The sequence below is a fragment of the Cyprinus carpio genome, chromosome B6, assembly GCF_018340385.1.
Source record: "Cyprinus carpio isolate SPL01 chromosome B6, ASM1834038v1, whole genome shotgun sequence".
NCBI lineage: Eukaryota > Metazoa > Chordata > Actinopteri > Cypriniformes > Cyprinidae > Cyprinus > Cyprinus carpio.
Genome location: NC_056602.1, coordinates 20,956,615 through 20,973,105, shown reverse-complemented (window position 1 = coordinate 20,973,105; position 16,491 = coordinate 20,956,615). Strand labels below are relative to the sequence as shown.

Here is a 16,491-nt window from a genome sequence, read left to right as displayed (position 1 = left end):
AACAAAGCACAAGTAAGGAAGACAACAGAATTAAAAGAGGTTACGAGCCAGACCCCAATGTATATTTAGACTCAATTGGACAACCGAGAGGAATTCCTAATGAATTTAAGGCAAGAGATAAAATAAAAACAGCTTTCAAGTCAATATTTGTTTGGATCACAGCAAACAAAAAAGCCTGGTGAAAGGCTTTTCCCTGATCCAACACTGAAAACCAAGAACTGCCAATTAAAGAGTCCAACATGTCCTAAATTCTCAGAATTGAATGTCGATCAGGTACTGATTTTCGGTTCAGTTCTCTGTAATCACAACACAGTCTCAATGTCTTATCTTTCTTCAGTAAGTCTTGTAATTCAGTAAGTCATGTAAGTGCTCTTTTACTTCTTGATGTAATAATTTTGGGACCAACACATATGTCTTTTTCACAGGTGTAGTGTCGTGAAGTGTAATGTGCAGGTTCAATGATGGAATACAGCCGATGTCATCTTCATCAAATGCGAAAGCATGACACTCCTCTCTTAACACAGATGATCCAGGGAGACTGGAGGCTCCCAATTACTAGGCTTTTGTCTCTCTGAATCACTTTTACTCACAGTTTCCTTCCTTTTTCTGTTGTCAACATTTTCCTGGTTTTTGCTGTCTGTGGAATTGTCCCTGTTTATCTGTCCTGTAGCCATGGGTAAAGCAGATTTTATGACATGAAGATGACCTAGGACTATTCGACGATCTAGGGTAACAGAATAGTTGCTTCATTTCCAGAATCTGTACACTGAATTAACTTGAACACAAACTTTGCTGTCTTAAATGTCACAAAGAAAGCTCTACTCACTTACCAGATGATATCTCTCTCTGACCTGTGGCCCCTTTTTTGACCGAGAACTGAGAACTGCGTAACCCAACCAGGGTACCAGACTTCCACAGGAACTCCCTCCAGCAGACAGTAAACCAGGCATTTTCTGCCAATGAGGTTTATCAGTTTAAAATTTTGGTAAAGAGAAATGTCATTAACTGTCTTTTTCAAGTCAGTCAGCTCCACTGTCTGTTTCGAGTAATCAAGGGGGCACTCTATTTCATGGGCTACTGAGGGTCCCGCTGCAGCAGCCATTTCCCTGCTGTTCTCTGGGTCGCGGACAGCCTCTGAAAAAGTGTCCCTCCTGTCCACAATGGAAGCAATGTTCGCACTGTTCACCAACTCGAGCTTCGTGACAGGCTCTGCATCCTCGCAGTCTGTTGCCATTTACAGGTGTTACTCAGTCTGTTCTACCTCGAAGCTTAGCTGTCTCCATTGTCTCATTCACCATCTTTTTCATTTCTAGGACTTCTGCTCTGAGCTTTTGTTGTCGCTCTTGTTCTAGGTTTGCAGCTTCATTCATTCGCTCTATCAACTCTTCATCTTTGATTCTAGGGTTGCTCAGGTAAGGCTTAAGCTGCAGCTTTACAGCTTCACTTAGCAATCCAGTCTCTATAGAGTGAAGGAATTTTCTTTGAATTAATTCTGGGCTGAACTGCTCACCTTTATCTTCCTCACTCAATTTCCACAGTAACTTTTCTCTGAGCTCGATTCCTCTGAATAGAAAGTTCTGGGCTGATTCTTTTGTGTCTTGTGAAATGTTCATTTTTGTAACAGGTCGGATGATGGATCAACTTTGAAATGCACCCTCAGAATTGTCTTCGAGGTTGGAAGAGTGAGAACTCGTTTTATTTCGAGCATGTCTCTTAAATGGAGGCCTGGGCTCACTGCTTCAATGATTTCTATCTCTGAATGACCCTTCCGGAGGCTGGACTCAATCTGGTTCATGAGGCTGGTGTAGGACAGTTTTTCTCGCTGTCCTGCTTCACCAATTTGTCCACAGATCCGAAACTCTCTCCTTAGAGTCACCTCAGGCAGGTGCACAGTAATTAACATGATAATTAACAGATGGCTGACTTTTCCATTTGTTGACATGACAGGGTTAGATTCAGATGGCACATATCATATATTATGTTGGGTGTCCATATTAGATATAATCACAATGTTTAGAATAAAACCATATTATTCATATCATATAATAAAATATAATTTGTTTTCACTACTGTAAATATATATTCATTTATAAATGGATATCCTTCAATACTTTCAGAATGTAATTTAAAATTGTATTTGTTTATTTTAATTTTAATTTGATCAGTTTACCGTAAGTAACGCTCCCAACGGCCAACATCGGAAACTCTGACTTCATTTGAGAGTTGTAGAGATATTTCCTCATCATATATCCTCAAATATATTAGATATAATTAAAGTGTATATATAGTAAAATTATTCTATTTACAAATGTTTGATTTTTTATGTTAGACTAGGCCTATTTAAAACAGGCTAGGAAGCCTATATTCATAAATAAGTGCAGTTTATAAGCTACCATTTTATTCTTCCTGTTTAACATTTATTAGACTCCAGGTTGAAATAAAAGGATGCTTAATGTTATTGAAAAAAAAAAGAGATAAATCACATCTTATTCTGGATTTTTACGGAATGCAAAACAATTGACTTGCAATGTTAACGCATAGCCTATTACAAAAGAAACACTAAAAAAGAAGATGTGTTTGACAAAATCAGAAAAAATAAGGATGAATGATGTTTGACAGCCTAGGGAATGCATCTCCAGAATATGTGTATATTTGACATTTAATTAATTAAAGATGTTCTTCATATGCCTCAGTTTGCCATATTGTTGATTAGCTATTCGTTTTAGCTATTAGACTTGTAGAGAGAAAAATATCAGAAAAGTGTATTAGTCCTATATTGATTCAGTAACTGCGAATGCGCAGCTAAGAGAAAGAACATGGGTGGGGTGTATGGTGGGGTTGGGGGGCCTTGGAGATAATTGGCCCCGGGGCCTTTGCAAGTCATAATCCATCCCTGTGTGTTACCTGGCCATAAACCCGTGCGCCTTATTAAAGAAGAATTCCACAGAGTGGCAGGTTTATCCTTTTTATGAGAATCTATGACTGACATATTAGTTACATAGGCTACCATTACTTGCTCTAAGCATACCACACACACACACACACACAGTGACTTAATTCTTTAATAACATAACTTTCAATTTCAGGGTTCCCAGATGTGATTGGGTGCATTGATGGCACCCACATTTAAAGCTCCTTCAGTCAATGAAGGATACTGTTAATAGGAAGTCTGTCCATAGTGTCAATGTGCAGGTATCAACTGATTTTTCACTCCTCAGTCTATCGGTGTTAAAAGCATTAAACTCATCACTTGTTCCCACTTACTAGGTAATATGGTATGCGACCCACATCATCACTAATGTTTCACAGAGATTTTTTATTCTCTCAAAAATGGGCTATGTTGCGAACACAAAGGATGCTGCCTTGTGCGGCTGTGCGTTTCCACATGCTCCATAGCGACCCCATGAGTCAGAGGCGTAACATTAAATTGATTTGCAAATACTCGGCGGGTCCAATGGAAGTCATTTTCGTGGCTGGTGGGTGGCTATTACTGTATTTGATCCAATCAATGCACGATCTAAACCTGACTGACGTTGATATTATCCAATCACGTGTCAGCTTTTAACAACGTTGTCCAATCCCCGTTCCTTGGTGCACATTGGCATGCTCCAAATAACAAATCATTTGACAACGCTAGTTTGCGATATGAGAGAACTATGGCTTCCTCCTTGATTAAGTGGTTAAGAGGATTATATGTTTTTTTCTTAACATGTCTCCTGTACGTCTTTGGTTTTTTGAATTTAGAAGAATTAAATGAAATGAAATATGGAATACAGATTCTGCCCGATCCTGTTATTATGGGACAGGTAAGGTTGTTTTGGCTAGGGATGCAGTTAGCTAGGGATGTTTATTTGCTACAGACAGCTGTTAGCTTTATGCACAGCTTGACGTATCAGACATTAAAAACAGTTTGCCTATGTGACGTATTTTCCTATTAAGTGTCTACTACTCCAATACAGAATAGCATAAGTTAGGTAAAAAAAAATCAGTATGGTAAAGTTAGCAATGTGGTGTAAACTGTATTGCCACATTTACCTTGTTCTCCTTTTCTAAGTTAATGCATTTTCTCTGTTTCTGTCATCTTTTCTCTGTTCCTGTTTTTAGATGGAAGATGTGATGTTGGTCTCTAACAAATACAAGCAGCTGTATGAGTGTCGTCTGCCAGCTCAGGCAGTGCGTTTCCATCAGGACCCGGTGTCAGAACCTGAGGTTCAAGGCTACAGTGGTCCAGGAGTCCCTGATCTCCTCAAGCCCATGCAAACTGCACCATGCCTGGTCAAGGTGGACATCCCCTCTAGTTCTGTCACAGTAACTTACAGACTGGAATATACACAAAAACTGAAAATACTCAACCACTGACATTGGCAAAAGTACTTTTGGAGTGGACATGTTTGTGTGGATAATACAATTTTTTTTTTTTGACATTTGCCTAGTCTTTTTACGTTATTTGCAGGTAATGACTTACATGTCACCGTGACATAAAACATGTTTATTTTTATTCTGTTTAAAGACCAAAGACTGGTGGACTTATGAGTTCTGCTATGGCCAGCACATCAGGCAGTACCACTTAGAAGGTGTGTTAAATCATTAATGTCATGTGAACTTTTTAAAAATGATGTCTAAATTATGTTTTACCATGTCTAATGGAGTTGTAGTATAGTGGTGTGATGCCAGGTATACCCTTGGGATTTTTAATAGGAAAAAAATAGAATTTTTGAGTTTAAGTTTTGCAGGATAATGTGTAGTCTGTAATGTGTATTCGCACTATTCAAGCTTTTTTAAATATTTCCATGTCTGTGATTTATAGAATCTGAGATCAAGGGAGATGTGCTCTTCTTGGGATATTATGATTCAGAGTTTGACTGGACCAATGAAACCGCCAAGGTAAGGCCAAAAGTTAATTTGCTTCGTTTTAATTATTTTTATTTATTTGTTGCATGATAGTCAATATTACTAATACAGGGTGCAATATATTATGAACATGGTAACACGCATCTTCAGAAGTATGCTATTTGCACGCCATCTTGTAGTTATCTTCCATATATTTCTTTATTTGTTTAATATGATTGTATGAAATTTTCTGTTTTATTTTTAGGCATCTAAGCAGCATAAGCTAAAGAGGTATCATAGTCAGTCATATGTCAATGGCTCTAAATGTGACTTGAACGGGAATCCCAGAGAGACAGAAGTCAGAGTAAGATTGCGCACGCACACACACACATACTTTATAAATAACTGTACTGATTTCTTAAAAAAAACTAAACTTACAACAGTACTATTTATTTTATATATATATATATATATATACACACAGTGCCATGAAAATGTTTTTGCCCCTTCCTGTTTTTTATTTTTTGCATATTTGTTACACTTAAAAGATTCAGATCATCTAACAAATTTTAATATTACACAAAGATAATGCAAGTAAATACAAAATGCAGTTTTTAAATGATGATTTCATTTAGTAAGGGAGAACAGTTGTCCAAAGATACCTGGCCCTACGTGAAAAACGAATAGCCCCCTCTTGTTAAATCATGACAGAACTGTGATTGACCACATTATTTTAGAAAGCTTAGTCTAATTTCAGTAGCCACACCAATCCAATTGAGATGATGTGGCACGACCTTAAACCGTCCATTCATGCTTGAAAAACCCTCCGATGTGCCTGATTTAAAACAATTCTGCAAAGAAGAGTGGGCCAAAAATTCCTCCACAGCGATGTGAAAGACTCATTGCCAGTTATCACAAACGTTTGATTGCAGTTGTTACTGCAAAGGGTGGCACAACCAGTTATTAGCAATTACTTTTTCACAAAGTGCCAGGCAGGTTTGGACAGCTTTTTCCCTTAATAAAATATTTCAAAACTGCATTTTGTATTTACTCAGGTTATCTTTGTATAATATTAAAATTTGTTTGATGATCTGAATTTTTTAAGTGTAACAAATGTGCAAAAAAAAAAAAAAACCTTTTCATTTAGAAATGATGCATTAAGTTGATCAAAATGGTAGTAAAGACTTATACATTGTTACAAAAAAAAAAAATCAGTTCCAGGGAATCCTAAAAAAAAATTGTGGTTTCCACAACAATATGATATTCCATATATCATGGTTTCCACAACAATATGATATTCCACATATCGTATGTCAAAAGCCGTCATAATGTGAAAATGTGTTTTATGACTGAAAAAATATTTTTTGGGATTGAGTCACTGCTATGCTGTGTCATTAGAATCCAAAAGCAATGATAATCTTAATTAATGTGAATTTTTTTTTTTTCAACAGTTTGTATGTGAGGAGGGCTCTAGTGATTATATCGCAAGGGTAGATGAACCTCAGTCCTGCCGCTACGTCTTAACAGTACACACCTCTCATACATGCCAGCATCCCCTCCTGCGCCCACCTTCCACCGCCAAGCCACAAGGCATTGTGTGCCAACCTGCTCTCAGTGCCCAGCAGTATATGGACTATGTCAAGGCTCAAGTCTGTAAGTACGAGAGGTTCTGTTTTTTCCGTCAATCAGGGCTTTGTCATTTAGTGAAAAACATTTTAGGCAATATATCAAATATGCGTAATGTTTGCAATGATTTTTCTAGTAATACACAATTCTGCAATGTTGTGAATTTAACAATAATTTAACTTTTTATTTGGCTTTTCAAGAGCATTTCATATGACTGGTTTCAAAATCCTTCCTTGTGCTGTGTAACTGTTTTCGCAACACAAGTGGTGTTCAAAATCAGTTGACTATAACACTATACATATATATATATATATATATATATATATATATATATATATATATATATATATATATACACACACACACATATATATATATATATATATATATATATATATATATATATATATATATATATATATATATATATATATATACATATACATATACATATATATACACAGCCGCTCAAAAGTTTGGGATCAGTAGCAATGTTCCCTCGAAGCTGCACACCTGTGCAGCCCCGCACTTCTTCCACCAAGAGTGCGCAGAAGAAATAATGTGCCACACACACATAAATCAGTTGGTAATGCCATGTGCGAAAGCGATTGAATTGCAATGCTCGGGTAAACTGCTATAGAGTTGATATCGCTATAGAGTTAGAACCGGTGACTGCAGTTTACCGGTTTCATAGAAAGAGAATGATGTGCGCCAAATGAGTCGCTGTAGAAACCAAATATTTTGCATAATATTGTTGCAGATGAAATAGCTCAAATCGAGAGCCAACACAATGACATGTGAAAAAAAAAAAAAATGTCAGACGATCTTGGAGATGAAGATGCTGGATGTGAAGGTCCTGGGCAGGTGTGGTGACACGTGGTCTGCGGTTGTAAGGCCGGTTGGATGTACTGCCAAATTCTTTGAAATGCCTTTGGAGACGGCTTATGGTAGAGAAATGAACATTCAATTCATGTGCAACAGCTCTGGTGGACTTTCCTGCAGTCAGCATGCCAATTGCACGCTCCCTCAAAACATGCAACATCTGTGGCATTGTGCTGTGTGATAAAACTGCACATTTTAGAGTGGCCTTTTATTGTGGCCAGCCTAAGGCACACCTGTGCAATAATCATGCCGTCTAATCAGCATCTTGATATGCCACACCTGTGAGGTGGATGGAGTATTTGAGAGAAATAGGCCCTTTGTGTACATAGAAAAAGTCTTAGATCTTTGAGTTCAGCTTATAAAAAAAGGGGGCAAAAACAAAAGTGTTGCATTTATAATTTTGTTCAGTGTAAGAAACTAATACTGCCAGTAGGTGGCAGTAAATGTCATTAAGCCATTTGTTCATTCGTTGATTCAATCATTAGATTTGTTCAAATGCTGATTCATTCAGGTTTTAAGTAAATGGCTCTCTTTATGAATGGGCCATTGAATCATTAGTTCACCTGATTCATTCATAATGCGGATTCATTCAGAAATAATGCTTGAGAAGGAGAAGCACAAGAGTTCTGCTGTGGCTTTAAAAAACGATAATATTTGCTTTAGCAAAACTGAGCACAAACAGACAATATTGTGTCTAAAATATGACACAATTTTAAGTTCTTATGATTTTCTCTGTTAATCTTATCACTTTATTTTTTCCTTAACTAATTAATTGGATTACATTAGATTGATTGATTTAGATTGACAGCCCTATCATTACACTATTCATGGAAAATGTCCAGAGATGCAATCAGTCTACATTTAATCTCGTTTTTTTCTCATTATGTTAAGCTCATTGACATTTCTCTTTCAATCTCTCTCTCCTTCTTTCTTTGTACTCAGCTGACACTAAACGTAAAGTGGAGCAGATTTCGGAGGAGCTCAAGAACCTGGATGAAATTCTGTCCAAGGATGACAAGAACAAGGAATTGCAGGACGACAAAACAGATGAGAACCCTGCAGTCCATTCAGATGAGCCTCCACTTTCAGAGTCAGAAACAAAAGGTCAGCATGCATTTGATTCATTTTGTTATCCAACCACAATCTCTTTGACTCTCTAGCCTAAATCATGCAGTTATAAATGAATACATTGGGTGGCGCTGTGTAAATGTGACATTGAGGTGGTGAGAAGTGATGCCATGTGCTTTCATGTCTTGTTTGTACTATTGTACACTGTTAAACTATTACAGTGTTTATTTTCAAATCCTAATCTTTTAATAAAACAGTTAATGTGTATGCTTGTTTGTGCATATTTGTATATATAATATTAATGTTAACATTACAGGTGATTTATATTACACATATTTATATTTTCTTCAGGTTAGTCTTTTTTGGTCTTAGTTTTACTTTCTCTCTCTCTCTTGTTTTTTTTTTTTTTTTTTTTTTTTTAAGATTTCTCTCTCTGTTTTGTTAGCAGCTTAAGTGCGGAATTCAAACAGTATGGCATTTGTGTGTGCATGTTTATGTGTTAACAGAGGCTGATGTAGCTGAGGTGGGCTCAGTGAGTGAAGAGCTTGAGGACAAGGACTTCGGGGATGGAGTTACCAAACCAGCAAGCACAGAGTCAAGCACACCTGACTCAGAGGTGCAGCATCATTTAAAGCATATCTTCGATCTATAATATAAACCATAATTCTATTGTCTTTATGCTTGTTTAATGAACCTTTTGAGGGGGCACAGATCATAACCATGGTTTACAACTGTCCTACAGAACCCTCAGGAGCCTCAGGACAGCCAATTACATGAAAATGGCAGTAAGACAATTAATCAAAGTTTAAATAGACCTTGTTTAAGTCTATTTATGATTATAGCATCAATCAAGTTGTCCTAAATGAAAGCAGTGCACTTTCTTCATGTTTTGTTTTCATCTTTCTTTTTCTCTTTAGTATTTGAAAAGGAAAATTTTAATTTTAAAATCATCACAGACCCTGCAGACCTCATGAAATTTGTACAACATCTCAGAGAGAGCAACCAAAAAGTAAGTATTTTTGAATCTGTGCAAAGGCTTTGACAGAAGCTGATTAGTCAGCCAACATCTTGCCATCTGGAGAATATTGGCAAAAACTTGGCTATGGTAATTGCATAATGTCTTGCAGTTTTTCAGAATACCCTGCCATAAAGTGTCGAAAACACAGTGTAAAGTAAAAAGCCACTCACCCATTGAAAACATATATCGATTGACCATTGATTTATGTGCTCTATGTTCAGAACAGGAAAGCCGAACTGGAAAAAGAGAGCCAGCAGTCATCTCAGAAGAGAGAGGAGCAGGAGGAGGAGGAGAAAAGAGAGGAGAAGGCAGCAGGAAGGGAGGTGGAGGTAGAGAAAGGGGATGAGGATGAAAGATTCCTGCGGGAGTTTGAGGATGAGATGGCAGATCTGTCCGTTCCCTCCTCCAAGATAGAAGAGATAAAAGAAGAGATGCAGAAAGAGTTCGACAACATCATAGAGGAAGTACGAGTTATTACTGTTACATCCTGCTCATGTAAAAATCAGCCAGAAGACTTGGCAGTGAATATGTTCTATTGTGTTTTATCTCCCAGGCTCAGCAGGAGTTAGAAAACGAAGGTCTTAAGGGCGAGTTTGATCGCACTCAGGCTACGCAAACTCTAGAGAACACACTGGGGAAACTTTTGGACCGTCTTGAAGACAAGACCGGACATGAGAGTGAACCAGAAACAGAAAAAAATACAGACATGCATAAAAACACACACTCATTGCATAAGACAGAGGGAGGCCCTCCTCCTGGCAGCCCAAACCTGGTTCCCAAAACACCAGGTAAATATACAGAACGGATGCTGAGTGAACCGTTGCATGAATAAAAGGCTCATTAAATTGCTGGTAACTTCCAGCTTTTACCTCAGGCATTCACAGAACCTGCTTCTGAGCATATTATACTAATATCGTGTAATGTCTGTAAATGTTAACAGAACCTGATTCTGAGCATATTATACTATACATATATAGTATAATGTCTATAGCCTAAATGTGTGTATGATGGATATATATGCATTATACAGTGGCCCTGAAAAGTAATAATCTGAAAACAAATGATGCTAGACCTTTTCACTTCACTCCAATTTAACCTTTAACTGCTCCCAATGAAAAATTATTGGCTGCAAATATTTTAATCTTAATTTTTAATGATAACATTAATGTACAAAAATTCAGGGTTTGTAAGATTTTTTTTTAAATGTTTTTAAAGGCAGTATTTTACGCTCACCAAAGCTAAATTTATTTGATAAAATACAGTAAAAACAGTAATGTTATGAAATTATATTATAATTTAAAATCTTTGTTTTCTATTATGATATGCTCTAAAATATATTTTATTCCTGCGATGGAATAGCCATTACTCTAGTTTCAGTCTCACGTGATCCTTCAGAATTGTGACCCTGGACCACAAAACCAGTCATAAGGGTAAAATTTTTTGAAATTGAGATTTATACATCATCTGAATAAATAAGCTTTCTATTGATGTATGGTTTGTTAGGATAGGACCATATTTGGCCGAGAACTATTTGAAAATCTGGAATCTGAGGGTGCAAAAAAATCTAAATATTGAGAAAATCCCCTTTAAAGTTGTCCAAATTAAGTCCTTAGCTATACATTTTACTAATCAAAAATTCAGTTTTGACATATTTACAGTAGGAAATGTGCAAAACATCTTCATGAAATATGAACCTACTTAAAATCCTAATGATTTTTGGCATAAAAAAATCTTGAAAAATGTATAATTTTGACCAGTACAATGTATTGTTGGCTATTGCTATAAATATATCGGTGCTCCATATTATGACTTGTATTGTGGTCCAGGGTCACAAATCATTCTAATATGCTGATTTGGTTCTCAAGAAACATTTAGAATTATTTTCAGTGTTCAACATTTTTGAATATTTTTTTTTCAGGATTCTTTGATTAATGGAAAGTTCAATAGAACTGCATATATTTGAAATAGAAATCTTTTGTAAAATTATAATTTTTTTACTGTCACTTTTGACCATTGAATGTATCCTTGCGTAAAAAAAAAAAGAAACTGACACCAACTTTTTGAACGCTTGCATTAATCATGTATTTTCAACAAACTATGGTCCAAATACTTTGTGGGGCCACTGTATTCTTTATCTGTATACTAAATCATTGTCACCACTTACACTAATACCACACAGAGTCATACTGTTGTGCCATTGATGTTGTTAGAGAGAGACTATAATACGTAAAATAGGGAGGGGGAATTTTCCGCCGTCTCTGCGGTAACCTCCCCTTCCCTCTGTCTCTCATCACCAGCCCAAGCGGGCAGCAGTGGCGAGCAGGTAAAAGTCAGGGTGACTAAATATAAGATGAGCGGAGGTGTGGCTGCAGGAGCGGTTACCGGGGGCAACGATGATGATGATGATGAGGGGGGTGTGAAGGTGAAGGAACTGGGCGAGGGCGATCCCCAGTGGCAGCAGATTCAGGAAGTGGTCAAAGAGCAGCTAGAGAGAGCCGGCATCAAGGCCGAAGGTAGGCCAGAACACACTAACACACACACCTAAGTATTTTTATTTCCCTGTGTGTGTCTTTCTGAGTGGAGCGAATTTTCATCCTGAAATTTTAAATTATTCTTCTGCCTGGGCTTTGCTCCGAATACCTATTTTCCTCAAATAAGCATAACTGTTCTTCACTTTGACACTCTTCCACTAAAACACATCTAGACATACGTGTTTCACAATTCTTTTAGATGTCAGTGATTTTGTTTTTCCCTTGATGCTGGCTTGCATGGCTGCAGAGAAGGGTGGAGGAGGTCTTTTTCAGCCTTATGAATGGCTTTGAAAGAAAAGGGTTTGTGTGCACTCACATTTGTCAGTTGAGGGTAGTGGCTGTTGCTCCAGTTTATCTGGTTTTGGAGTAGAGATGATGTTTAGGCTGACTGAATGTAAAAAATTAGGAGTATGACAGCATTTCGTTTGTCCTTCCTACATTCCACAGCCTTTATTACCATCTCTGCATGCATCATTTCTGTCACTACTTATTTCTTCTACCAACTGTATGTATGGGAATGAAAAAGAATAATTTTGTTATTCTGTCTATTGTTAGACTAACAATATAGTTATGTTGGTGTACTTGGGTGTTGACTAATCATTTTTTGGTCCTGTTTTTCAGGAAAGATTGAGGTGAAGATTTTAACCCGTAAAACAGCAGAGGAAGCGGGAGATCAGTGGCTCACTGAAGAGGATACAAAATCTTTTAGAGAGCTTCTCATCAACCTTCTAGTATGAACCTATACACACAACTATACCTGCAACATGAAAAAAGCAACACCAACCTGCAAGTTCACTAAAGCAGTCATATACGTAGACATTTCTTCATCTTTTGAGATAAGAGTTGCACTATAAAAAAAAAGTGACATGCTCACATGTCACACAAAACTTAGCCCACCTGGTCACAGTGAGGTACTAAAGAGAAAGCTTCATAGATTCTATTTATCATGTGGTCACATCTGTGACATTTCAGTGAAATTTGGAGGGTAAGAAGGTCTATTGTAAATGGTGTGGCAATGCATGAAGCACAGCTTACACAGAAGTCACTTTCAAAACAAGCAGCTTTATAATGGTCAATGTAGTAAATTGAGGGAATTTTTTGTGTAGATTTCTATTTAAATGACTGAATATCACCTGTGAAATTTCACACCTGACCACACCTTAACAGTTAATTATAACAGTAAAATGTGGGAAAGCTGGTCAAACCTTGTGCTGCTTTTAGCTGTGTTAGCACCTGAAATTTTTGCATATTTTCTGAAGAATCCCAATATTACAAATAGCAGATTTCAGCACAGATTGTTTTGTGAACAATGTAATGCTTGCTTTGTACAGAATTTTATACTGGATCCAACAGAAAACCCATTGTTCACAAGTAAATATTAGAAGGTGACATTTAAAGATAAAGCGGCAACAAATAGAGCAGAGAAAAGGAGGAAATTACCTTATGACTACTATTTAAGGAGCAAAAAAATGTATTATTGTGAGTTTAAATAATGTAAAAATGTGTGATGTGACCCTTACAATATAAACACCCTATATACTGTACATTTCGGTGTCTATTAAGAAAAAATGGGTAAATAAACAGGTAAATAAATTGGTGTTTACTCTCTTGTGTGCAGACTGGAGGTACGGAAGAAGTGTATAAAGAGCAGAAGAGACAGCAAGAGTTGGAGAATAACTACAAATTTGTCTGGGGAGAAAAACAGGAAGAGAGCCAGTCCACAGGAAACAGTGATTCTGATGAAGCAGACTTTTGAGCCTTTTCCTCTTCTCTCAAGCACTGTTAACTTCAAGAAGGGCAGCCAGCGTTCTATGAACTATAAACTCCCTGGTCGTCTTCTGCATCGCAACCAAACTGCTCTCTCAGACCGTTTAAGTCATGTTAGTCCTGTGATGGGTTCAGTCCACTGCCATGAATTCTGATTATCATGTACGAGCATCTGTGAGTGGTTTATATCTTGCTTGATTACAATCTTGGATTTTTTTTTAAACAAATACACATTTCAGTTGTGTTGATGATGCAAATTGAATGAAAGATTAGCCAATGTAATGCAAAAGGAAGCAGTGTCCTCCCACTATTTTCTTCTGGCATATAATTCATGTTTTGTTTTGCAAATATTGTTTGGCCATACGTTCACAACTGTGGGAAACAAATTCTGAGCCTGACCCTGGCTTAAGCAAATAATTTAGTATACTGCTTCGGTTTTGCATTAATTCATCTTTTTTGACAAGTTTGTGCAGACAGCCCAGTTATAAGATGCAAAGTTAGTTTAAAACTTTTGACAAACATTTGGAATCTACTGCATTTAGCCAGTGCTTTCATGTCGCCAGCAAACAAGGGCTCTTTTTGTTGTAAATGTTTTGAATGATCATCATACTTTAGTCAGTTGTAAATGTTGCTGCAGCATTTGATTTGTTAAAATGTGTGATAATTTAAGACATACTTTCAGTTTCTATTTTCTAATGTAAACAGACTTGAGCTTTTGTGAGGGATTGAGTAGTTAAAGCTGCTCATAGCAATTTATCCAAAAAATTATTAAAAAACAGATACCAATGAAATATGTATTGAGATGTCATCGCACTATCTCTGTGAGAGCCCCTGTATTTGGAAACCAGTTGAATAAAGAAGAAAAAGAATGACGGCGGCCCATGCGTGTTAGCCAATCACAACCTGGTGGCATACGTTTGGGGTGGGACTACTTGTTCAATTCAAGTTTATTTGTATAGTGCTTTCAGCGATACAAATCGTTGCAAATCAGCTTTATAGGAAATTAAGTTTCTACAATATATTTAGTAGTAGCCAGTGGTGACTGTCAAATTGATGTACATATGGCAGAAATATATGGTAAAAATCGGTTAATGATATAATCAAACTGACGATGAACACTATTAACAGCAATGATTATATGTTGCAATCAAACATATATCAAAATTTCGTAGTTCTGTGTGTTGTTTCAGGATTAACATCAACTGAGGTCCTCTGAAAGGTTGGCATCATCTCTTCTCAGATGTTCGGTCATCTCGGATATTTTAAGGGTTGGATCCAGACTAAAGCTTGTGTAATTCCTGGTTATCACGGGATATCAATCCCGTGGGAGAATCAGAGAAACAAATAGAGACATAATTAGCATATTTCTGTTCCAACCAAGCAAAAATTCTTTGTTCAACCCAAGCTAAAGAATAATAATGTGCATTTGATCAAATATAATTGCAGTACAAAACTATGAGATGCATTATGCGAATGCTTAGTTAAAGAGATGTGTCTTTAATCTAGATTTAAATGTAGAGAGTTTGTTGGAACCCCTAACGTTATCAGGAAGGCTATTCCAGAGTTTGGGAGCCAAATGCGAAAAAGCTCTACCTCCTTTAGTGGAGTTTAGATTTTTATCGTTTGTAGGAGCATGAAGGATTGTAGCATGGTAGAAGACTAGTTAGATATGCAGGAGCTAAACCATTAAGGGTCTTATAGGTAAGTAATAATATTTGGTAACTGACATGGACCTTAATAGGTAGCCAGTGCAGAGACTTTAAAATTGGGATAATATGATCATATTTTCTTGACCTGGTAAGGACTCTAGCCGCTGCACTTTGGACTACCTGTAGCTTGTTTATTGAAGATGCAGGACAACCACCTAGCAGTGCATTACAATAGTCCAGTCTTGGGGTCATGAATGCATGAACTAGCTTTTCTGCATCAGAAACAGGTAACATGATTTGTAGCTTGGCAATGTTTCTAAGATAGAAGAATGCTGTTTTTGTAACATGGCAAATATGATTTTCAAAAGACAAGTTTGCTGTCTTATATAACACCCAGATTTTTGACATTAGAGGAAGTAACAGTACATCCTTCTAGTTGCAAATTGTAATCCAAGTGATTCTGTGTACTGTTTTTTGGTCCAATAAGTAATATCTCTGTCTTATCCGAATTTAAAAGGAGAAAATTATTGGTCATCCCATATTTTACATTAACACACTCTCTTAGCTTGGATAATTTAGAAGTTTTATCTGGTCTTGTTGAGATATATAGTTGAGTATCATCAGCATAACAATGGAAACTAATCCCATATTTTCTAATAATATTACTAAGGGGCAACTTGTATATTGAAAATAGCAGAGGACCTAGGACAGATCCTTGTGGCACTCCATACTTTACTGGTGATAATTGAGATGACTCCCTGTTTAAATAAACAAAAATCTAGTTGTGGTTTCTTAATAAGAGGCTTAATAACTGCAAGCTTGAATGGTTTTGGGACGTGACCTAAAGATAACAACGAGTTGATAATATTTAGAAGTGGTTCTTCTGCTACAGAATGTGTATAACACACATAATTTTGGAGAATACTACAAGAACATAAATCAAACAAAATAAAATATAAACATAAATGAATCACAGTATCTGAATATCAGTAGGCTATATGATTAGCATTATTATAAGAAGCATAAATCATTAAGTAAATAATCACATAACATTTATTATTTGGATACATTAGTTAGGCTATATATCAGTTAATAATCCTTGATTTGGGGGGAAAATAGG

At 36.6% G+C, this 16,491-nt stretch overlaps 1 protein-coding gene across 2 annotated transcripts; it reads left to right on the top strand.

Annotated features, from left to right (window-relative positions):
• Nucleotides 1-3,613: 3,613 nt before the first annotated feature.
• LOC109079589 (protein OS-9-like) lies at nucleotides 3,614-14,594 on the top strand. 2 transcript variants are annotated; one of them, XM_042726163.1, is made up of 15 exons: nucleotides 3,615-3,806; nucleotides 4,105-4,281; nucleotides 4,511-4,574; nucleotides 4,808-4,884; nucleotides 5,096-5,194; nucleotides 6,282-6,483; nucleotides 8,281-8,442; nucleotides 8,913-9,022; nucleotides 9,149-9,191; nucleotides 9,324-9,415; nucleotides 9,646-9,888; nucleotides 9,978-10,212; nucleotides 11,722-11,937; nucleotides 12,577-12,686; nucleotides 13,574-14,594. In XM_042726163.1, exons 1-15 carry the CDS (start codon nucleotides 3,657-3,659, stop codon nucleotides 13,709-13,711), a joined length of 2,118 nt encoding a protein of 705 aa, XP_042582097.1. In that variant the 5' UTR covers nucleotides 3,615-3,656; the 3' UTR covers nucleotides 13,712-14,594. The 2 variants fall into 2 exon arrangements, with proteins under 2 accessions (XP_042582098.1, XP_042582097.1); XM_042726164.1 differs by lacking the exon at nucleotides 11,722-11,937 and having other exon boundaries at nucleotides 3,614-3,806.
• The last annotated feature ends 1,897 nt before the right edge of the window (nucleotides 14,595-16,491 follow it).